This window comes from Sebastes fasciatus, chromosome 20 (genome assembly GCF_043250625.1).
Source record: "Sebastes fasciatus isolate fSebFas1 chromosome 20, fSebFas1.pri, whole genome shotgun sequence".
Lineage (NCBI taxonomy): Eukaryota > Metazoa > Chordata > Actinopteri > Perciformes > Sebastidae > Sebastes > Sebastes fasciatus.
Window position 1 is genome coordinate 23147710 of NC_133814.1, and position 25882 is coordinate 23173591.

General features: G+C 41.6%; 2 protein-coding genes across 3 annotated transcripts in view; both read left to right on the forward strand.

Moving 5' to 3' along the window:
* thrab (thyroid hormone receptor alpha b) overlaps nucleotides 1-25882 on the forward strand; it is a 300247-nt gene that overhangs the window by 85808 nt on the left and 188557 nt on the right. The gene's annotated exons all lie outside the window — the stretch shown is intronic.
* LOC141758520 (small ribosomal subunit protein bS1m-like) lies at nucleotides 14469-14787 on the forward strand. The gene has a single exon (XM_074620024.1). It carries the CDS (start codon nucleotides 14526-14528, stop codon nucleotides 14760-14762), a length of 237 nt encoding a protein of 78 aa, XP_074476125.1. The 5' UTR covers nucleotides 14469-14525; the 3' UTR covers nucleotides 14763-14787.

Sequence of the window (25882 nt, forward strand, 5' to 3'; positions counted from 1 at the left end):
ATCTCACATTGTCTGTCTGACTGACACTTCTGTCCTTTTTAGGGTTACTTGTCCTCAAATAGGCGCTACAAGTTCGTTGACTAGGTGACCGACACCGAAACAGAAATAGGCCTTAAGGGCAATGAGTGTCACCTGTCATGACCTTAGGAATGTGCACGTTTGTATTTTTCCAACAAACAACTCTCATCCTAAAATACATTTTCATCCTCCCCTAACTTATTCTTTTAAGCTCGTGCACTTTGAGGAATTGAAGCATTTCACCAACAAATGGTCTAAACTGTACACACACACACTGCTACGTTCACAGCTTTAATGTTGTAACTTCATACTCTCTCTCACTCGGTGTGTGTCAAACTCCAACACAGAGAGCAGAGGACAGAAGCAGCGTAAATGACACCAAAACACAGAAGAGACTCTCAGTGTAACCAAGCTTATAGTTTTTCTCACCCGCCAGTGTGGCAGATGGCCTTCCGAGATTTACTCGCCAAACGGAAAATCAACCCGCATTTGGCGCTTGGCAGGTGTTAATTTCGGACCTGGCCACTAGTAGTTAATTTAGTTTATGCCTGGTTACCTAAATTGTCATCTTGCAGTGGATATTTTTTACTAGTCCAGATTCAGATCGTGTTATGTATTTATTTACCAGTGACTGATGACCCACTTGAAAATAAATACCTAGGACATATGGTGGGGTCACATGATATTTCCATGTATTAATTCACCAGGCTGCAGTGGGTAATGGGATGTCGAGGGCTGTAAAGGCCACACCAGTCTTGTTCTCCTCAAAGCATTTTCTTTTTCAGCTGCATTCAGGGGAGCTTTTGACATGAGAATGGGCTTGTAGGCCTGTTATAATGTATTCAGTCTGGCAATGCAGACCTGGAGCACCTGTCTTGAGGTTAGAGAATATTTAACGAGCATCCAAGCTGATAAGAGTTTTCTGTAAAACACTGGAAAGAATCATCTGCTCAGTCAGCTGCTGTGAATGCTAATTGGAATGTACAGTACAGTCATGTACATTGTGTTCATTGTCTCTTAACAAATACGCCCACACACAGGTGTAAGCACGGATACAGATGAACACACATGGTTGAGCACAAATCTCCTGATGCACAGTCTAATTTACAGAAAAAAAACATAGCAGAACACTGCAGAGCTCATTTAGGTAGCTGCTGAAAAGAGCACCAATTACTGCCGCCTGGTTTCAACATCCAGGAGCAGGTGCATTTTCATCACATTCAGATGGAAGCACAAAGAAAAATCTCCCGGTATTATACTGTAAGAATAATACAATTTGGGTGTCATTTTCTTGGTATTGGCCATTATTCCCATCAGAAATAATGACATAGTACTCACTAAGTTAATTGCTGAGATCTGGGAACACAAACAGTCAAACAATATGTTTTTAAAGGGACTATTTTTATGACTTTTTGCCTTTTATTTGATAGTGACAGTAGAGATTCAAATGAAAAGCGGTTGTATAATATGCGTCTTAACCACAAGGACACCAGGAAGCCCCTGATCAGACAGGTTTCAAACAAACTTTCAAACACCTGTCCATTATACATCCATTATAGTTTACAGACCAACTTCCTGGTTACACTCTGACATACTGTACTCCATGGAAATAAAGGATGAATAGAAATTGAAATATATTGTTAGAAATTATGGACAAAGGTATAAAAGATGAGACCCAAGTTGTAATAAACCTGAATCACCTATTTTAACACACTATTATACCTCACATATTGTAATATCTGCTTCCACATCCGTCACCAGTCGCTTCAAACTCCATACTTCATTGAAGAGAATGAAATCCATTAACCGTCCCCTCATGTTCCTACAGAATGTACCTTTTCAATTTCAGAACTTTTCAAATATATATTTTAATAATTGTCTGAATGTCTCGTTTTTAAAAGCTGCCTTTTCTTCGTTGGGCCTAGCGTTATTCAGCACAGGTTAATTGAAATGTTTTAAAAGTAGCTCTGAAGTTATAATCAATACACCTTGGCCAGATAATTATCTAAATGACTGTAATTATACACCCGCATAATTACCTCCAAGTTCTGCAGTGGCTTTATAAAAGACTCACTTGTTCAATTTAGCAACCTACTATAGAAGTAAATAGGCTTGAATAGAACCATGACTCTCAGTCAATGCACCTTTATATTAGATTACAGTCTATTTTACAGTTAATTATAATATAACTATGTCTATAAGAGGCAGTTTGGTTTTGTTCTACCTAAACATGTAATCAACTGTCTGTTGCGAGGGGACCCTATTAACTGTTACACCACTGAACGGCATGCTGGGTACAGCTCGCTCTCTGCCGATGCTTGTGTGATCTTTTGCACCCAAATGACTTATGTACTCAGCATTGCTGGGGGATGCAACTATGTCACGGCGGGTGTATTGCTCAGGACCCGAGGAAAACAATTTCGAGTGTCAAGTTGTTTGTCGAACAGTTCTTGAGAAAGCTGCTTGGGCTGCTTGATTATCGCAAAAATCATAAACCCGATTATTTTTGTCAATATCCCGATTATTCAACACGATTAGGGATGTCATGAGAAACGATACTTTGGTACCAATTCTGAAAACGTGACGGTACTCGTTTTTCTACAGTACCGCAGGTAGCGTAGTGTAAAGCTTGTAGGCGCCGACAGGAACTTCCTGGTGCGTTCAGGTGTGCCTCGTAAACTCTGAGAAACTCCAGCTGTTGTTGTAAAATATCCTCCTGCCATCTAGTGGATCTTCTTTTTAGTTGTTAACAAAATTGAATGAAGCTTATGCGTAAATTCAGTCAGGAAGACTAGGGGTGCAATCTCATTCATTCTCATTCATTCTGGGTCTCTCTCTCATGGGCTATTACTATGTCAGCAGATTATGGGCGTCTCTCTTTTCAGTGACCAATCAGATCTTGCCATATCTCCCTAAACCAATCACATTGCTGCCGTCAAAAGTTTAAAAACCGTTCTCCTCTATGCTGTTTTCAGTGTCAGTATTCAGCACAAACGGATGCGACCCTCCACCACCCCATCACCTCCAGATTCATCACATCAGAGTAATCCTGCTCAACTTCATTCATCGGATCTGCATCAATCTTCACTACCACCATCACCAGTATCTAGACCCGGGGGAATAATCCTAAATCCTACTACAGCCTCACTTCCCCCTTATTATTTCACATTGGGTCTTAATCGTTAAAGACTATTACTATTCATAATTCGTGCACTTTGTAATAAATCATCATTCAATTCATACGAGTCTCTCCTGATTGAAATATTAATAATATCAACTGGTGAAATTAGTTATTATTAAATTTAACCATATGGCCTTAGTGTGGTAAATTCCAAAGAATATAACACTTGATGGCCTGTCTTTTTAAATAAGAATTTGAAAGTGTAAATGACAGTCATCAGGGCATAAAACCAATGATCTGTTGATCTTTACCAATCAAGACTCCATACTCTAACAATGGCATGATTAAATTGATAACTGAATCGAATTGTGACCTTAAAGTCAAAGCAAATCGTGGATTTGGAGAAACGTGACCCCCCTAAGAATGAATGTTATGTGGAGAGAAATTTGACCTTATCTCCTCCAAGAAGTTTACCCACTTTTCACTTCCTTCGTTTGTTGGTTTTTGTGCTGTTTAGTACTGACTCCATGTCTGTTTTCAGGAATCTAAGCCATTATCTGTGCGACCTTTAAATGCTGAATTTCAGACTGAGTAGGCGGACATAAATGATGCACTACATAAGTATACATCAGCCGTCTAATCGATGCTCTCTCAGAATGCTGAACACAGTGTTTGTTCGGAGGCTCTGGCTGTAAAACTGTTGAGGGATTTCCCTCGCTTTAATGTGATATTAGATATTCATGAGAAACAGATGCATCTAATGATACATTAAAATGGACGTCTACAAACCGGAAACTATAGGGAGCAGAAATGATGGCTGTTCCTGGGGATTCCCAAATGGATATCATCACTGCCTAAAGGGTAATTCAACATCTCTGATAAGCAGACACTTCTATTTGTGTGATAACTCTGATGAAATGAATATTTTTATAACAAGCATTGACACCTTTCACAATACACAACCTCTTCTACCGAACACAGGAGTGACGGATTGTATTGGCTGCCTGATCTATCGTCCACTCCTGTAATTTGTCCACATTTTTGTTCTGGGTTGACAATAATGTGGATGGATGTTTAATATTTAATATGCAGGAGGGGGGTAATGCAGCCGCTGGCCCCAAGAGCCAAACCTCTTTCCTCTTTCCTGTGCTGCTGCTGACTTGGCAGGATGTCCTCAGTCACTTAGCCACTCAATTACCACTAAACAGCTATCGAAGCCCATTTCTTTTAGTGGATACACACAAACACAGTGGTCAAGTTCACATACGTTCATACTACACATTTAAAGTTGGACAGATGGGAAGCTAGAAACACATTGGTGCACTTTAACCAATTTATCCAATGCAGCCTTGCTCAACTTGACATTGAAATACTCCAGTGGGTGTTGGCTTTAAAGCAACGCTTTTCCAATTTACTTTTCTTTATGGAGACACCTTTAGTGATAAACAGTTAGTCGTGTTTCCATTTAATTGACCCTTCGCTAAGTCCTGCCCCTCTAACTCAGACTGGCCAATGATAGCATAGAATCTGCCAGCTGTGACCAGGGTCCAACTATCTGGTAATGGTGGCGGAGGCTTGTGGGTATCATTTAGAGCCATCCTGACTGACGGAATAAACATTATTTCTTAGAAATAAGGTTGAAAGACTTTTATTTTTGAAATACTCCTCGAGTCTTGCTGTTGCTCTGCTTCTCTAAGATCCTTCCTCTCAGCCTTTACACACACACAGAGAATACCTGTGGACATAAGCTGACCCCGACATCTGACGGGGGTCACTGTGTGATATTAGGCAATAAAAAAACTCAATGCTTCTGTGTGGAACTGAAGATCAGTGAGGCTTTGATTTTCTCACGTCGCCCTTCCTGGAATCATCCGTAGAGCCCGTAGTGCCAACAAAACCAATAAAAGTCAGCTGGAAATATCAGCCTGGGCTTTGGAAAGAAGAGATATTGAAGACGGTGGCGAAGAGAATAACATTGCTTTTAATGAATTGTTGGATTCTTTCTGCTGGAGCAGCAGTGTTGAAGCTTAGGGGTAAAATGTCTTTGATTTTAGACCAGCTGGCACTTTATATCACTGTGTCTGTTTTGGAGTTTGCTGGTATTCGGCGTATGAGGGGTTTTATTTTAGAGCACTAGCAGTGAGGCATGCATTCACACAACAAGACTCGGTCAAAACTGAGTATATGTCTGGACCGTGTGTGATCAGTCTCTGAATTTGTGGCTTAATTGTTACACAAATAGTCAGTGGGCATGTCTATAATGTTGAACTCAGCGGTACATGTCCACCAGGTCCGGTGAGGACACTAGGGGACGCGATGCTCCGCTCTACTGGCCGTTCAAACGCTGACTTACTCTGTCGTGGAATGCACCTAGTTGGTCCCTGGTGCCATGGTGGCCTGCTCCTAAACGTTCTGTTATTCCGTCTAAACAGAACTAGAACTAGAACTAGATCGCCTAGTTTGACAGCTTGGTCTAAGTTTCGTGAGCCGGATGTGTCGCACTAGACGGGCTCATTTGCATAAAGTTGGAATTTTCAACTTTATGCAAATAGAGCCCCTCTCCAACTCGCCGCAGCACTCCCACCATGCACTGGGCGACTGCTTCTCCTGCTTTCCATCGGAAATGAATGAAAACGTAAACAAAAGACTGTTCCAGCCTTTTCATTTTGAAAGGCCAATGAGGAAACTCCAACATTAGGCCGACCAATCGTGTATAACTTCATCACTCGGTCACTCAGTGAAAAACAGTCTTTCATTTGTGAGAACAGACTCTCCAAAAACGGTCTACCAGGAAGCTGCTGAAGGCACTAAACAGTCATGTAATGTTTGTCTGTGTTTACTTAAGGGCAGCACGGATGGTTTTCACCCGTAAAATGGAAGAAAGCTGTGTGTTTGGCTCATACAATATGTATTTTAATATGTTCTGTTTAGAAGGGAACAAGCCGCCCTGAGGGCAACATGGAGGTCTGAACAAAACTGTATAATCCATCCAATAGTTGTTGAGACAACAAGACAGATTTGTCTTGGTGTGGTCAGAGGTACGACTTAAAGCTCTCAACCAGAGAGGGCAGTGAAGCACTGATTTCCAGCCTGATATTGAGTTAGTCCTTCAACCTCTCGGTTTCATCGAGGGGGGAGAGAGAGACTACAGCTGGAGAGAGAGAGAGACAACCTTGGTCTGTCTCTAGAAGGCTAATAGTTCGGACAATGAAAACACTTAAGTGTCAATAGTAAATGATATTGCAGCTAATTAATAGATGCATTTACAGTCCGATTCTTTTACAGGAGCTCTGTGTTCAGCATCACAACACACGACAAAAGAGCAGCAATGCAGCAGCCGGTCATTTCCCTCAGTGTAATGTGTATTTTTCCTTTCCTTTTGATAGTTCGCAGCAGGTCCAGTCTAATGTGATATGATTGAAGCAGCCAATTAAATAATTAAGTAGGCCTATTACTTTGTTTCTATCAGTTTAAAGCACTAATGTAGTCACTGATCCGAGTCGCTGATCTTTTCGTACGAGCTAACAAAATCAGGCTGTTTAACAAATATTTCCTCACATTCACAGTATAGCCTTCTCCTATTACAGGAACAATGCACAATTGTAGTCCCAAAAGTGTCTTCTCTTTGAACAATATCCCAATATTTTACATCCTCCCTCAGAGAATACTCTATTTTGCTCTCCATTGTTTTCCAGACATGCACCACACAGACCAACATACGGTGTTATTTCTCTGCACTTAATGCAAATCAGATGAACTGCTGCAGGGCTCGTTTTATGTGTTGTCTTAGTAAGTACCCAGCTAAATTGAAAAAAAAGCGGCGATGCAGAGTTTTGTGCCTCGGATAGTAATCTAATCTGCAGTAAACATCTACCTTTTTCTTATTCCCTAACCATGCACCCTCGTCTGCTCCTTTTTATTTGACCTTCTTTCTCCTCGTTTCCTTCTCTCGTTCTCTTCAAGATGATTTACACTTGGACATTAGTCAGCCACAGGGATGCTCTCAGTCCCTCCTCTAATCACTTACTGGACCTGCTCCAGAGCAATGGGCCTGCATGCTGCCAGCCTTTTTAAAAATGTCTGCATTGCAGGAGGCAGAGAGCTGGTGAAAGAGAGAAACGGGAGATGTGAGGGAGGTGAATTTACAGTATGTGTGAGCGGAAAAAGGCTTTTTTTCTTTTTGGCAGACTGACATTTAATTGGTGTGATTGGAGAGAGAGATGCAGCAGCAAGGGTTGGGGAAGAAGCCAAGAATGGGAGCTTTAGACAGTGTGATGGAGGCTCAAGCTGTGCCAAGAGTCTGCAGCAGGGCTGGCGAAGAGACACATCAGCAGCATATGCAGCTTACTGTATATATATATATATACATATATATATATATATATAGTCCTCTAACAGAAACAGAGAGTGGAAAGACTGTTACCTGAGGTTCACGGTCAGGCCATACTGTATAATGATATATACGAAAGGAAGAGAGCAATGCCTTTAATATCCCTGTTTCATTTATATTGTATTAATGTGATGCAGAGCTAAGTGTTCTGGCCTCGTCCGGCATTATCCTTTACATACAGTATATTAACCTACACCATGAAAGAGATTTTATCTATATTGTCCATCTCTACTAAAGTTTACCTCCAACAAAAATGAGATTACCACAAAAAAAACAGTGACTGTCCAGCTTACTTTGAAAGGAAGTCCTTGGTATAGGATGGCAGTCTGGAAAACATCCGAGGCACTCTGATTGTGAATTAAAAATTCTTTATTGACACATGGATAACACCAACGCGTTTCGACTCAACAAGCCTTCATCAGGGTGTGTCAAAAATGACATTATTTTTCATCCTAGAACCTAGTTTTTGAAAATACAATTCCCTAATTAAATCTGAAATACTACTAGTTTGGAGAGCAAAAAAAGTTTTAGGTTAAGGAAAGGTGAGCGGGAGCAGGACATGAAGGGGGAGTAAGTGAGCTGCAGGTTTTGGATCGGAAGAAGAAGAAAGAGAAACGCTTGAGTGGGTAAAAGGGCGTTAGATGAGAACAACAAGGCCTGACTGTGTCACACTGTGCACAGACATGACCTATTAACACGCTGAGCCCTCTATCTGCTCTGAGCCGCTGACCCTTTAGTTATCGGGGTAGTGCAAACCGAGGGCGGTCCTCAGAGGACAATTCAATGTCACCAAATCTGAGAATATCAGTGAGGACTGTATACTGTCTCTAAGCATGCATATCACACATAACACACTAGATGTGGAGAAAAAAATTTATTCACCTATGTATCGTGATTTTTAAATTGATTTTTTAATGCCAGAATCTATACTGTATATTTGCTTCATTTGAGTCTATGCAGAGGTAGAAGGAAGCTACCACTTTTATTGTAGTCTGTGTAACGTGACGTCATATCTGTTCTGTATCCGTCAACCAAAACAAGCTGGCCGCAACGAGGAAGTACAAAACAGCGGAGGGTCCTCGTGGATACGACCTGAACCCTCACATTTTAAATCCAAAGTGGTAAACACTGCACATCCAGTAAAGTATGGAAACACTTTGGGTTTCACACACTGCAGGAAAAGCAGAGCTAAACATCACGCCTAAAGCTGCATGCTAATTCTGTTATGGACAGGAAACGTTATCGTATAGCGGTAACGTGCGGTCAAGCCGGCTGTCACTCTCATCTCCGTGGTCAAATGTAGCCGACGTTACAACTGTAGAGCACCCATATACTGACATTTATGTTCAATATATTCAAACGGCCCCGATGGAGCTGACCATGGATGTATAAAGAGAAGGGAGCTGACGGGAGAGCTAGAGACGGACTTGGAGAAGTTAGCGGAAGTAGACACGTGTGACTACGTCCGGTTTTCAAAATAAGGTGTTAACAAAGGGAACTGTATATACAAAATACATATATGGAAATAAGATTGATTGGATTATATTCACCAGAAGTATAAAACATTACATGTTCCTTACAAATTTAAAGGAAAATACCACTAATTTGTGAGGGAAGTGTCTTTATTCTTTGATTTTTTGGGTTGCTGGAATTTGTTTTATAAATAATGTCTGATAAAGACTGATATATTTTCTCTCCAGGACATCTCTGACTACATACATGCAGAAAATCAAACATTTTAATGTATTAATTTAGATATTTTTCAAATTAAAAGTCCCTAAAAGTGTATGATTCAACTGTTTCCCATGGTCTAGTGTTAAAAAGGCAATAAATCATAATATTGAGTTGCAATACATATGGAATCAGCACCCAAGTATCGTGATAGTATCGAATCGAGGATAGGTGTATCGTCCCAGCCCTAGTAAACACTGGGATTTAATCACTGCAACAACAATTTGATGTCTAGTTTACTCCCTGTGGATTCTTTAATAACCAAAGTAAGATCAAAGTACAAACACGGAAACAATCAGCCGTATCAGAAGCTGCTACGTTGTCCTCGTCGGTGTATCATCCCAGTGAGTATTTCATGCCTTGGTGGGGTTGAGTCCTTGCGTTTGGCATTCCCCCTACTGTATGTTTATTTTCACCCATAGTGTTCATTTCATGGTATATTTGATGATAATAAATGAAATCTCAGTTGGAATCGCTGAGAGCTAAACAAGGGAACACTTCCCAACAACAAAGACATTTGCTTTGGCAACAGCATGCATGAGAAATTAGAGCTCGCATTCTTCCTGCTCGCATACCTCCGCAGCTTTTCCTCCTCTGCTTTCAGTGTCTTGTTTTCTCAGGCTTGTGTGGAATAAGAGACATCTGGGGAGAAATGGGTGCACGGCACACCTAGCGATGGCAATGCAGAGGCTGCGTGTTGGTTTTGGCCTCAGGTTGTAGATGAGGTTTATGACAGCTGTGCTTCCAGGCATGCGACATGATAAGGATTCTTATGAGCTCCTCGCTACGTGAACGGCACAGAGAATCCAAGAGGATGAGGAGGGGATGAGTGGGTTAAGTTTGCTTTGATGGTCTCGGTTGTGTTGTGATTCGATTTTTACTATTATTGAATCATGCATAAATAATATGCACTGCCCAAACAGGCTAAGAAGCAACATAAATTACAAATAATACTAAACAAATAAAGCATCCTGATGATTTTCCAAGCTTTTGAAACAAAAGAAGCCAAATTATAAGCATTACAATTAAATAGCAATTCCAATGTCAAAACATTTCGAGATATTGAACACGTTTCATTTAATTTAGATATTTTGACTTTGAAGCAGGATCACAGCCTTTGTTGCATCACATCTCCAGACTTTCTTTTCCCCATCCTGAGGATTATCTTTTACGGCTTTTTAAATTTATTTGACATAGACAGGAAACATGAAGGAAGAAAGGGAAATGATGTGGTAAAAGTTTCCTGCTAGATTGAAATCAGGGACATTGTAGTTACAGTATATAGCAGTAGATGACAGTAGATTTCATAAGGCTAAAAGAGCCTCACATTTAAAATCCAAAGTGGTAAACACTGCACATCCAGTAAAGTATGGAAACACTTTGGGTTTCACACATTGCAGGAAAAGCAGAGCTAGACATCACGGCTAAAGCTGCATGCTAACTCTGTCACGGACAGGAAACATTATCGTATCGAGGTAACGTGCGGTCAAGCCGGCCGTCACTCTCATCTCCGTGGTCAAATGGGCCGACGCTACAACTGTAGAGCACCCATATACTGACATTTATGTTAAATGCGTTCAAACGGCCCCGATGGAGCTGACCATGGATGTATAAAGAGAACAGAGCTGACGGGAGAGCTAGAGACGAACTTGGAGAAGTAAGAGGAAGTATACATGTGTGACTACGTCTGGTTTTCAAAATAAGGTGTTAACAAAGGGAACTGTACATACAAAACACATATATGGAAATAAGATTGATTGATTATATTCACCAGTAGTTTAAAACATTATATGTCTCTAGAAATGAAAAGAAAATATCATTAATTTGTGAGGGCAATGTCTTAATAAATAATGACAAAGACTGATATACTTGACTTCAAGACATCTCTGGCTACATACATGCTGAAAATCCAACATTTTTACTGTATCAATTTAGATATTTTCCAAAGTAAAAGTCCCTAGAAGTGTATGATTCAACTTTTTCCCATGTACTAGTGTTAAAAAAATCGCAATAAATCATAATATTGAATAGCAATACTTAAAAATTGCAATACTTATGTAATCGGCACCCAAATATCATGATAGTATTGAAATGGGAGATAAGTGTATCGTCCCAGCCCTATAAATGAATGTGTCAAAGTTAACCGAAATACAACTCTTTGCAAAACATCCATTCACATTTACTTTGACTCTGTGAACGAATTCACTTGATTCGTGTCCTCATCTCTACCTGAGGACGATCTGTGGTCGGAACAATGTCAGTTCCCGTAAGATAAAAGAACTGAGACAGCAGTGTGTGTGTGTCTTTGCTTTTGATAAGGCCCCTCCTGTCTATGTGCAGACTGGTGTAACCAGTAGCATAATTGCTTGACTGCCTTGTCGGCCGTCAACATTGACAGATGCATTACACTTTGGAACCGAACGAGGAATAATGCTTTCAGCAGCTGCAGAAAACACTTTTCAATCAAGGCCACTCCGGTAACCCATCTTCTCTCGGGGCTCTTTTATATCCAACGCACAGGTCCTCAGCAATCACCAAGCCAGCACATCTTCCATTAACCTCAACACAAAGGCTTGTTGAGGTCTCAGTGAGGGAGTGCGTGACAGCCATCATGTAACACAACAGCTTCATCAATTTGTTGGGAGCTCAGAGGTTTTTTCGGAGAAATAAGGTGATTGTGTTGTTGCGGTGTTTGTGGAGGGAGAGATTAAAAACCGTGCAAAGTGATGTTTGGAGCTCAAGGCAGATGTTTTTGCAAGATTTCTGTGCTTCCCTCTCGGCTGATGATTCAAGGTGAAAGAAGGGGTGCTAGATTGGGCGGCTGTAGGTCAGTTGGTAGAGCAGGTGGGACATTTATTGCAAGGTTGGTTGATCGGTCTTCACATATTTAGGAAAAACGCTGAACCCCATATTGCTCTTAGTGCATGTTTATGCAAAAAATCCAAGTCTTTTTGGATAAAAGCTAAATCAATATTTCCTGTACCAGGGCGGCCATTGTTCCTTAGCTGATCTCCAGCGCTTTGACTCTGATGAGACGCCATAACAAGCAGAAATCAATACAGAGTGGCCCTTGTTTTCACCTGGTAGTGACACACTAAGTACGGGATATGTTTTTCTAAATCACCTGTGTGTAGAACATCTGTTTGTCACCTCTTGTGTTGGTATTTATAAGTGAGCCTCAGTCTGTTTTTGGAGGATGTGCAGTATTCTCTAGTAGTACTAATACTGTTATTGTTGTATTCTCCTCTTGTGGGACATGTTTTTAGTAGGGCTGTCGATCGATTCAAATATTTAATCGCGATTAATCACATGATTGTCCATACATTTTTAAACTGTTCAAAATGTACCTTAAAGGGAGATTTGTCAAGTATTTAATACACTTATTAACATGGGAGTGGGAAAATATGCTGCTTTATGCAAATGTATGTTTATTTTTATTATTGGAAATCAAAACAATGACAGATATTGTCCAGAAACCCTCACAGGTACTGCATTTAGCATAAAAAAATATGCTCAAATCATAACATGGCAAACTGCAGCCCAACAGACAACAACAGCTGTCAGTGTGTCAGTGTGCTGACTTGACTTTGATTTGCCCCAAACTGCATGTGATTATCATAAAGTATGCATGTCTGTAAAGGGGAGACTCGTGGGTACCCATAGAACCCATTTACATTCACATATCTGGAGGTCAGAGGTCAAGGGACCCCTTTGAAAATAGCCATGACAGTTTTTCCTCACCAAAATTTAGCGCAAGTTTGTACTAGCCTTAACTCTCCGTTGTACCACGGGGGTTCATCCAGCATATTAAAAAGTGGGAAGCTGAGCCATCACTATAGCCAGAACTTGTAACTCGTCATCCTCAAAAAATCTTCGACAACTTTGCATAATGAGATTTCTCAAAACCTATGATGAAGACAAACTTCTTAAGGATTCCCCACCGGAGTGAGCCCATTAGCCATGTAGTGCCTAAACATGAGCACCAGGGCGGCTTAGGATCCAAATGGGAGGATTTTTCTGACTCATTTCGCGGCTGCTGTGAACATGGAGGCAGGAAGTCTTTTTTGGAGGACATGTACTCATTTTGTTCTCCTTGGCCATGAATATTGAGCAGGACTTATCAGCCTCCTCGCTGTGGTAAATCCTCTGCACCTGCAGCGCCAGTCTCCAAGAGACTCTGATGGAGCAGCGCTTTGATCCTCTGTGCCGTCGAATCAGCGCAACCGGCGACCTTGTTTTTAGTCGTGCTGGTGTGAATATAATGAGCAACTTACATTTACGGCATAGGCTGCGTATGTGAGGGGGCATTCTTGTCTCTGTGTACTGTTTGTACCATGAATATGTGAGCAGTAAACACTCACCACGGAGAGCTGTAGGCTCAAACATTGCGTGCCAGCTGTTTCTACAAACATTATGTATGGTGTTTGGATGTGTGTGCGCGCGGTTATGGGAGAAATCATAAGCAGATGTGTTGTGATGTTTAAGTTTCAAGGACTGCCACTAACAGTTATTCTCATTATCAACCTGTTAAATGTTTTAAGTTAAATCTTTTAATCCATATAAAGTCAGAAAATTGTAAAACAGTGCTCATCACAATTATCCAGAGCCCAAAGTAACATCTTGAAATAATGTATTTTGTCTCACAGTCCAAAATCCAAAGCAGAGGGGAAGTTAATAAGATTCATGTGGGAACAACAAACAAGCACACACTTCTACGCTAGCAAGGCTTCAGACAGCAAAAACGCTGCGTATAAGATGGAAACAGGTGACAGGTGATGCTCACTGAACTAATACGTCAATCAAAACTTAAGTCAGGAAAATATTTAAAAACCTATCCTGCTCGAGGGAACGCGTTCAGTGTGATGGAGGAGTCTTGTGTCTTTGGTGTCTAAAAACTCTGGCAGTGACACTGACTATTCTTAGGATGACATTTTAATATCTACAGTACTTATCTACATCCTGCATAAGCAAACGAGACCAGCAGCGAGAATATTGGCTATTTCTATATAGTTATTTGGTCCGATTCCCCGCAACATCAGATGAAATGATTTACGGCATGCAGGTTCACCAGAGACTCCTTCAGCTCAGACTCTAGACTCCGGTCTGCGTTCGCTGCCGCCTTCGACCTACAGTTGTAGTTCCGGCGGGAGGTGTAGAGCTCCGCGCCCGGCAGCAGCGGATCCTCCTCCTTTGGCCAGGAGCTTTGCCTCGCTGCTCCACCCAACTGAGGACTGAAAGTGGGGACCGGCCAAAGACATTTGGATCATGGTCGGGAGGATCATGCACATGGTCCAGGACGACCTGTACATCGACTTTGGCAGGAGGTTCCACTGCGTGTGCCGGCGCCTGGCCGACAGAGAGAAGCTGCAGCGAGGCAGCAGGATCCGTCTGCGGCTGCAGGACATGGAAATTACCGCCCGCTTCCTGGAAGCCAACACCGACCCTACGCTGCTGGAGACCCAGGCCGTATGGGAAGCATGGGAAAACCAGAACCAGGACTGAGCGGGGCAGACTGTCAAACCCTGCTGCAGTAAAATGAGAGGTTTTCTAAAGGGAGTCTGGCAGCTGCAGATCTTTACGATACGAGGCGTGGTGCTCATGGAAACACTATCGCTTTTGTCCACAGGGGCCTTCAAAATCAACACAAAATGAAAGTTCCTCGTAGTAACTTTAATTGGTTGTAGAAAAGAAATGAATTGCACAATCAGATGACATTTTTTCTGCTTCCAAAGGCGGGCATGACAGAAAAATTGTATCACTACTAAATCAATTATCAAAATTATACTACGTACAGCCTGTGCTTGCACACCTTGTAATCAGCTTCTAGTGGAGAACAATGCTGTCTGTGTTCCAGGGTGCATGTGTGAATATGAATATGTGCATTCCCTTGTAGTCACAGCTACACAGTGAAGTGATCTCCCTGTAGCGCACCACCACCCAGCCAACGTTCTTTGTCTCTCTCTCTCACACACACACACACACACACACACACACACACACACTCGCATGGACCAAAAATATTCAGAATCGTCTTCACATCCATGCCAGCTCCCAGGCAGAATAGCTGGCATGTGTGTGAGGCACGTTTTTGCAGAACATACAGGCCTTGTAAGTGCTGCCAGGAGCTGGGTTTGCATGTGGGATCCTGACGCATTGCAGTCTTGGACATGCCTCTGCGCTCGCACACACACGCAAACACGCAAATTGTAGATACACATAAATTACACCGACGCACGGATACTCGTGATTGTCTGTTATCATGCTCTCTCCCCACTTGTCAGTCACACACTCAGCCCATGTATTAGATGGCGCCCTGCTTGGCAGAAGAACAAAGGTGATAGCAGAGGGAATCTGGAGGCTGTACGTTCTATCAAACGCCAACATTAGTATGCAGAGGAGCCCAGGAGCCAAAACACAGGCGATCAAGACGCTTCTATAGCTGCTTGAAAACAGATGAGGACCACTTAAAGGTATGATGGGATACGACCCCAAGTGTCCTCTGGGCTTGAAAGGCTAGCTAGTACATTTACATGTAATATATTAAACTTAGTAGGGCTGTCAATCAATTAAAATGTTTAATCGCAATAAATGATTGTCCATAGTTAATCTCAAATTAATCACAAATTAATCACACATTTTTTATCTATTCAAAATGCACCTTAAAGGGAGATTTGTCAAGTATTTAATAATTAATCAACATGGGAGTGTTGCTAAAACATTGCTTTATGCCAATGTATGTATATATTTATTGTTGGAAATCAATCTAAAACACAATACAATGACAAATATAGAAAGCAACAACAGCTGTCAGTGGGCATGTCTGTAAAGGGGACTGTTTTTCCTCGCCAAAATTTAGCATAGGTTTGGAGCGTTATTTAGCCTCCTTCACGACAAGCTAATATGACATTGGTAGCAATGCCATTGGATTCTTTAGGTTTTTGAGTTTCATATGATGTCAGTATCTTCACTCTAGCTTTAAAACTGAGCCCGCTACAACCTAAAAATTGCAAGTTGCGTTAAAGAAAAACAAATTTGCGTGACAGATTCTTCTTAATACATATTTTTGTACTTAGCCCAAGTGGTGTGTAATACAGTATAGCCATGCATATTTGACATAACAACTCAAGGTTGAACAGTGCCATTGCAGAACAGACGTAAATAAATAGTAAATTCACAGTGGTGTAGTGGAACACAGTGAAATGCCTCAGCACTCAGACAAACAATGGGTCCATTTTAATTTGTTTTTTTGTGTCCTCTGACCCTCAACCCAGAAACACAGTCTGAAGTGTTTGTCATCGTTTCTCGCTCTGTTTGCCATGATCTCCGTCGCCATGGACACATAAGCACATTGTGCCCATGCGAACACGATGCATGCCCCCTCACAGTACACAACTGTTGGTTGCCTACACAGTGTGTGATTGCAGCAGGCTGCGATGTGCAGCACAGGGCATCACACAGAGCCATACGCAAATTTAAAGGGTACATATTATGCTCATTTTAAGGTTTATACTTGTATTTTGGGTTTCTACTTCGAACATGTTTACATTAGGGCTGTCAATCAATTAAAATAGTGAATCGCGATTAATCGCACATTAATCACATATTTTGAATCCGTTCAAAATGTACCTTAAAGGGAGATTTAATACTCTTATATACTCTTATCAACATGGGAGTGGGCAAATATGCTGCTTTATACAAATGTATGTACATATTTAGTATGGGAAATCAATTAACAACACAAAACAATGACAGATATTGTCCAGAAACCCTCACAGGTACTGCATTTAACATAAACAATATGCTCAAATCATAACATGGCAAACTGCAGCCCAACAGACAACAACAGCTGTCAGTGTGTCAGTGTGCTGACTTGACTATGACTTGCCCCAAACTGCATGTGATTATCATAAAGTGGGCATGTCTGTAAAGGGGAGACTCGTGGGTACCCAGAGAACTCATTTACATTCACACATCTTGAGGTCAGAGGTCAAGGGACCCCTTTGGAAATGGCCATACCAGTTTTGCCTCCTTTGCGACAAACTAGTATGATATACAGTAGTTGGTACCAATGGATTCCTTAGGTTTTGTAGTTTAATATACCAGTATCTTCACTCTAGCTTTAAAACTGAGCCCGTTACAACCTAAAAATCACAAGTTGCGTTAATGCGTTAAAGACATTTGTGGCGTTAAAACAAATTTGCGTTAATGCGTTATTATCACTTTAACTTTGACAACTCTAGTTCACATGCTGTACTGTTTCAAAAAACACAATTTTTTTTCTCTTACTGTCTGTCTGAATATACCTGTATTCACCCTCTGTCTGAAACACTCCGTTTCAGCGCCTGTCTCTTTAAGAAGCCCAGTCTGCTCTGATTGGCTTGTGAGAAAAATATGGTGCACCTTTGCAAAGGTAATTTTCAAGTTGTTTGTATCAGTTTGTGGGTTGGTAGGCACTCCAGATACCCAAATGTATGAGCACAAGCACTGAAAAAGGGAGTTTTTCATGACATATCCCCTTTAAACAACTTGCTGGAAACATCTTCCACAATTGAAATATTAGAACATTTCATTTTGGTGGCTCGCTTTTGAGATTGTAACCTTTAAACGTTCTTCGTATTTACGCAGAAAACCGGGTGTCTCCACGGCCCCAAAGTGTTCCCTGTAGGAAAATAAATCAAAGCACCTCCTGTCTTTATTCTTCTTCAAATATATTTCCACATGAGCTGTCAATGCTCAACAGAAGAGAAGTCATGTAAATTTCGACAGAGTGACAATATATCAAAATAACTCGGCTGTCACTGTCGGTGCCAACTCAATTCATCAACTTTCAAAAAGATATACTTTTACCAATAACTGCTGCCTCTGCTCTACAAATCTGAAAGTGTATTATGTTTTACTTGTGGTCCGAATTGTTATTTTATCCACAACCTTCTGCAGACCTTGTTGGCTTATGCCTAACATACACTAGGAGACTTTAAAAAGACTTCTGACACCCTCTCACATCTAAAGACAATGCGTCTTAAGTCACAGAGATTTGGGGATCTTGCAGGGTAACTATTTACAAGATTACAACTAGATTCCTTTTGAGATGATGTCACATCTGCTCCTGGTGGAAATTTAAAAGAAGAAAAACTTCCTTTTTGGTGCTGCAGAGAGCGCAGCCATTGGTTGTTGACAATGTTCCTGTCATTGAACTTACGATAATATGAAACTTGTCTGATTTTATCAGAACGTCAAGATGAAAAAAAGACTGATTTAAGACAGCTTGGACTGAGTTTTATGACCACCAAAACTCATCTGGCAAAACTCTCTGCAAAACATTGGAAATATGTCTGCAGCAGTGAAATTGCTTGAGAAGTTGAAAAGTGTTATGTCCCTGAAACTTTCTCAAAACAAACTTCTCACTGACATTATCGCTGGGAAAAAATACCACTCTCATTCTGAAGTGTTTACTGTAAGTCCATCGCCCAACAATGGCATTAGACCTTCTCCCTGAAGAACGGCAACATGTTTACATCTGGTGTGGAGGTATTATCTGGTGATTGATTTTCCAAAGAATTATTTAAACGTTGTTTTTGTATTCTGACTTGCTCCTCAGTGAGGCGAGGATAAATGACGGACTAGCTGTTAGAATTATGATTTGTATGCATAGTTTCACATGACTGCCTCACTAACTGGTGGGAGCTAACAATGCAGCTGGATTCTTTAATATCAGGCTTTGAAATCTTTGTTCCTGCTGTTCAAGGTGTCATTTCTTTCTCTCAGACACAGGGATCTTGATTATAGACAGATGCCGACTGAAATATTATCTCCAGAGCTGCAATTCTCTTCTACTTTTCAATTATGGTTCCATTACATGCTCTGTGTCAACACATGAATTACTGCAATTGCACTCTAAGTGCTTATAGAAGCATGTTCAAAGAAATGTGAAGCAGACTTTTCTCTCCTCTGTCAATAAGATAACGTCTAGGCGTTGAGTCTGCAAGTTATCACACTTCTATTTAAACATCTTTGTGGTGAAACATATGTTCCTTTGTGTGAGAGCTGCTAATTAGAATATACAGGAATGGGTAATGCAGACTTTCTCAAACAGGTGAGAGACAATAAGTCATCTCAGTGTTTATTTCGGTCACTGGACAGTCATATCTGGGCAAAATGTCATGGCGATCCATCAGTAATTATTGAGATATTTCAGCCTTTGACCGGAGTGGTGGACCGACCGACCGACTGACCAACATTGCCATCCCTATACCCATGTCTCTCTAGCACGGCTAAAAATCAGGGTGCTCCAATCAGGATTTTGGTTCCGATCACTGATCACAGGGTCTATCGTTTGCCTTCTATTTATCGTGTAGCATTATTTATTTATTTAAAGGTTCACCATATGATATCTAGAATATGAATATAGCAACTATTTGCTATGTGAAAAATAAAGATATAGAGGAGTAATGTCTACCTGAGCAGAGAATGAAGTCACTCTCCCTCTGTGTGTGTTGTAATCAGAGCTTCTTCAGGCTTTGTTGACATAGCCGGGCTGGCCGCGTATGCCTTTTAGTGCATGATAGTTCATGTTAGCATGCACCACTGGCTAGCTTATGGCCGCCGCTCTGCACTGTGCTCATACGGCAGTTACAGCTGATAACGCCACCCCGACCAAGCGGAAGCATAACGCCGACCCTCCGTTGCTGTATTTTGCACTGTAAGAGCTGTTAGCACCGTTAGGTACAAGCCGTCGGCTCAACCATTGCCATGTTGAGAGCCGGGCGGAGGCAATAGAAATGCTCCAAATCTCGCAATTAGCACCTTTAAGCATATATATATATTTTTTTTAAACAATATGTTTATTGAGATTTTCCTTTTTTCCACAACAAGAGATACAATACAATCAATACAAACAGCATCAACTATCAATTCCCCACCCTCCCCAAGCAAGAGATAGACATACTAACAGGATGATACAGGCGTATATTATACTCTCAGTCTTTCGAAGGTTTTCTTTTGAATAGTTATAGAACCGTACAGAAGCCGTAGACACCGATCAGGGCCAGCAAACGCCCCGAACCACCCGAGCCGAAAGAGGCAGAGGACGTGACCACCCCCCAAAGTCTAGTCCCTAGTCTTATCCACAAAGATGCCCCCACATCCTGGCCCCAGAGGACTATTATTATCTATTATTTATATCTATTATTTCCAGAGAGAAAGCCGAAGAAAAGGGTACAAAGCTCTTCTCACCGTGACATCAGGTCAGGAACAATTTGTCACACATTTAATTCTCATCTTTCCTGTGAGTGTTCCAACAAAAGGTGTCAGCGAAAGACATTCTGTCCTCTTTTCTCTGTGCGAATAATGCAGAAATCACAGATCCACAAATCAAAGCTGTACATAACAATTGACTGACTCGTTTCCAGATATTTTTTGGAGCAGACACTGAAGGAAAAACAATGCCCTAACATATGAAGGCTCTCTTTATTGTACTGAATAAAAGCACGGCTCATTACGGTTTTGGAATATCAACTAAATGCACAGACAGACTCCTGTCGAGTGTCAATGCCAGCGGCAATTTAAAATAAAGCATTCCTTTTGAAACATTACACTTTAGAAGACCTTCTTTGTGTGCTTTTACTTGATCCCCAGCCACAACTCATTTCATTCCTTTGTTCGTCATTATTTTCCCATAAGCCTCCTCCACTCTGTTTAGTCTTCCTTACACATCTTTCTTTCCTTTTTATTTCCGTTTGTCTCCTCTACTGTCGCTTCTCATCTTCTCCTGCAATCCCCGAGTTGCTTGCGTGTGCGTTGTCTCGGTGTCCGGTAAGTGCATGGCCATGTGACCTTGGTACTCGTTGCTTACTGAAAACCCACCACAGAGCCTCGTTGCAAATCATCCTGTCAGTCAGAGCGAACGGGGTCGATCAACACTGGGATTGTGTCCAGACCAGAATCCATCGAATGTAAACTTTGTGTGTGTGTGTTTGTCTTAGATTGGGTGCTGCACAATAGACGGAAAAGTGACATGTGGCGCACACACACTTACTCTCAGTGTTTGTGTGAAATGGAGAAAGAGAAAGAGAGCACATATTCTTGCAGGAGAGGATTCAGAGTGGGGAAAAGGGTGTAAGAGGCCCATTATTCTGCAGCCATTAGAGCTCAGCTACACATTTTTGAGGCATTTTTGTGCTTTTCTTTATGCTAACGTGTCTCCTCGCTTCCCTCACTCCCGTCTCTTCCTTGCGTCCTGTGGTACATGTCCACAGCCTTGGTCCTTCCCACGCTTCCCATTCATTGTCTATGTAAGCAGCCGTGCAATGCATTCCGATAACTTGGCGGTGTGATTCGAGAGACGGGGCCTCACGCTGACCGCTCTACATTTGCATAAAGTTGAGGTATAGGCCACTTTATACAAATCAGGGGCATTCGAAGCGACTCGCCGCCTCTGGAAACTCCCGAGAAACCTTTAAACTAACCATTGTCGTTCCAAATTAAAGACAGATTCGGCAGCTGCACGGCTTATTTCTCACATAAAATGTTTTCAGGAACACATGAATAAGATGATATAAGAAAAGAAAGTTTCCAAACGAGCCGCCATGTTGGTTCCAGTTTGAAAGCTGGGAGCAGCAGCCCACGAGGAAAAGCGTTTGTCCAGTCAGGTGCCTAGTGTCTAGTGGCAGTCCATCAAGCGTCCAATACTGGGATGCGAGGCGATCCCTCGCCATAAAAAATGCCCCTGTGGACACGTACCATTATCTGTGAGAGAGAGACGCAAGGACGGAGGACTTGAATCTGCCAAATGAGAAATAATTTTTTCCAGTGTCAGTTTTAAGGCCTTTATTTTGTGATTAATTCGCATGTCAATATATTTTTTGACCTGTTTTTTTCTTTTGTCAAGAGTATCTTCTCGCAGAAATGCAAATATTACTCTATTACAGTTGATTCTTCTGAGTTTTCGTACCGCAAACAAAGGCATCAACCAATCATGTTGTGTGGAACAGACTGAGTTGCGTCTATATCTATGAAAAAAAAAAAAAGATGCCCCGTAGTTCAAATCAAGATGGCAATCTTTATTACTCCTTTCAACCTTGACAAAGGCAGCACAGACCAGATCCACTCCTTCCGTTCTTACCTTTCACTATAAATGCCCTAGACATATAATATTCTCAGGCGAGTATTTAGCATTTTCGTGTCGTTTATTCGTCACGCCTCTGGTGTGCAAAGGCCTTTCAGCGACGTAAGATGCTTCAAACTGTGTGCCACATGTGAAGGTACGGCATTTATACGTCACGCCACTTGATAGAAGACTTCTCGGTGGATACACCTCATGCTTAGCTCCTCCAGTTACCTCCTCGCTCCTCATCTCCTCCAAGTCCCCAGGAAGAGCACTGGGCTTTGAAGCAAATTTTACATTGTTGCCAAACGGTGGAATTACAACTTCTGCGTCCCATAGTATCCCACTTTATACATCCATGGTCTCCTCGAGGTGCATTCAAGGGACTGGAAGATTCCCCATGATGGTGGAGGTGGAACGATGTTTGTGTCGCAGTAGGAGAGAGGACACGAGGAAGCACAAGTTAGCATGATGAAAAGCACCCATTTTAATGAACGGGCCTCTCCCATCAACCCTGACATGTATGTGTTCTCACCGTTAAAATGGCAGCGCTGAGTAAATATTTGTTCTCCTGACTGTAAGTCTCTGGACCAGTCCAACCCAGAAGACCCCAGAGAAGTAGCTTGACTGCATCTCCAAATCTTGAGGTCCAACCACACTCAATTTCTCCATGTATACACGTCCATATGTTGCTTGGTTGAAAAACGCTGATGTTCACGCTTGGTGGATGTTCCTGACATGTGATAAGCTAAACTTCATGGCCAACCAGCGGGTTTTGGCAGCTGGGTGGACATAAACACGCTGTACAGTTGCAAACATTTGAGCACAAATAGCTGCTCGTGTCAAAGTCAGATCGCACAGTCAGAAGAGAGTTTATCTCTGCAATCATTTCTCCATTTGACACACGCTGTGTAATTACTGCTGCTGTCAGATGCAAGTTGATTGCTGTGAATAATGGGCTGATGAATGGAAATTGAATGTTATTATACTTGGTGTGTGTATATATAATTTTAGATTGTACCACCCAGCTTCATTATGAATAGATTTAAGTGGAAGGAATCTGCTGGTTAATATTGATGGGCCCTATCTACATGCCTTTATTGATGTTCCAGCTGGTGGCGACCTCCTACAGTAATGATTTCTCTCTGGTAAAGGTTCACACCTCAGGCCTCTGGTCTGTCTTATCTTACCACTGGGAGTCCTCCCAAATGCCACTTAAAGTTCCTCGCTAAGTGTTTCCTCTCGACATCCAAGAAGCTACTAAGAGCAACTTTTACTGAGGAATAGACTGAAACGTTTCAACCCCACTGGGCAGGCAAACATGAGAACATGACGCATGCTTTTTCAGTGACCCAGGAGCAGAGAGTTGTACATCATCTCCAGTGTTATTGGATTGTGTCGATTTGTTTTTGAGCTAATTGGATCCTTATTAACTCCCCTGCCATCAAAATAGCCTCTCAAATGAACCAATACCCTTTTCAGGAGTTCATTATTGTGTTTAATAAAGTGAGGCTCGTTACCTGCAGCAGATGTGTGATTGTGAGTAGGTCTTTTTGACTGGACTGCCTCTAATGTCCCTAACACTTTGGATCTGGTTTTAGTGCCCAAATACTTTGATTTATTCCTTTTAAATTGATTCATCCATACAGAAAAAGCAAAAATTGCATAAATTACAGTTTTCCCATCCTAATCAACCAACGCTGATTCTCAAAACACAGGAAATAAATACCCACAAAATATTACGACTATCTATCTAGAGATACTCACCACGTGTGACCTTGAATTCTTGAAGGAAGATGTTTTTCTCGCATGTCTCAATGGAGAATGGAGAATCTGAAATAAATGAATCCTTGATAAATTGAGGTAAGGATGCACTGATATCGGATATCGGGCCGATACTGACTCAAATAGCTGGATCGGGCATCGGTGACAATGGGGCCGATCTATTCAATTCTATGTTTATATACTAAATACACTGGAACTTGAATTCCTATTTAAGTTTTGAGCACTATGTTGCTGCATTAAAAAGGTTTACACTTGAATTCCTATTAATTTTGAAGATTTTTAACAAAGTTTCTGGTTTACGATTTATTATTTTGAAAATAAATAACAATTCAGTAAATTTATATCTATGTCTACACATAAAAGACTGATCCTAGTCACTTCCACTGAAGACTGAAAAAGTCAGATTGGTGCATCCCTAAATTGAAGTAAATGGGGTCCAGGTTTAACAATAGCAAAACTATATTAAAACATCTGTTTACAAACTCTCACACAACTTGTGCAGTATAATCCAAGACTCATTTATCCAGTTGTCATGCTCACTAATTACCAAACGCATGCATTTTTATCAAAATTTTGCAAGCCCATGCATTAGACGGTAGTGGCGTAAGTGTTTTAATTAATTAGTAAGGTGGGATATACGGTGGGTTTTTAGAGCTTTTTCACTGAAAACAGACGTCTTTTTTTGTCTAGAAATTATGCTGATAACAACCAAAACAATGAGCTGAATGAGCTTGAGTGATAATTCTCAGTGGGTTTGTTAACATAGGATCCATTGTCTATATATAACTATAGATTATAGTGGCTTTAAAGTTCTAGTACAGCATATAAAGCTCCAGTGATTGGGTAAAAAAACAGGGTCACTGTGTGGAGATTATGTTCCTCAGTGCATCTGTCTGAGTGTGCACGTGTCGTGTGACTGATTTCAGGTAACTACTACATCTCCCTGTCACACTGGGTCTTGCTAATCAACCCCTAAACAAGGTACGCCTCCATGATGGAATGAGGCTCTTGGCGCTGTGCGTTTCAAAGAGTTCCCCTCACGACCGGCCGTATCCATTTGGGTTTTGCTCCACAGGGATTTTGCCTCCCTCAGTTCTTCCCCGCCACTGCAAAACCAGAGGAAATCAGTCTTTGCCGGTGCTGAGCCCCAGCCATAATGAGATTTGAGGGACATCAAAGTGCCTCTCCTTTGAGGAGGAAAAATAGATCGGATGAAAAATAGGCCTGAAATGCAAATGTCCCACTGCGATGATGAACATGAGTCAGCTTCCTCAGGAGCACGGCACAAAGGGGCCGAGGCAAGTTTGGACAGCTGGGAAGTTGGGAGAATGAGTTAGTGGATATGTTTCAAAGATAAGCTGTTTGTGTCTAAATCCAGATATAAATCATGTTGTGATGAAAGGCCGCGGGGGGGGCCTCCAGTCGACAAAGTGACATCCACAGGTACTACTATGAAACTGTTGAAGACATAGAATCAAACGCACATGAAACCAAATACATTAAGCAAATGAGCACAGTGGTATCACAAGCAGCGAGATACTGATCACTGACCTCACATCCTCGTCACGCGGGATTAGAGGGTTCGTCAGCAAACTCTGAGGTTAACCTCGGCTCTTCAGTCTCATAATGATGACTGCGGTTCAACCTGAGGGCTGTTGCCATGGTAACCGGGGAATATCAATGGAGGCGTACTGTTGAATGACTAGATAATAGGCCATAAGAGGGGGAGCACGAG

Excerpts from the sequence above, each read along its gene's own strand:
- LOC141758520 (XM_074620024.1), top strand. The coding sequence starts at position 14,526 with ATGGTCGGGAGGATCATGCACATGGTCCAGGACGACCTGTACATCGAC.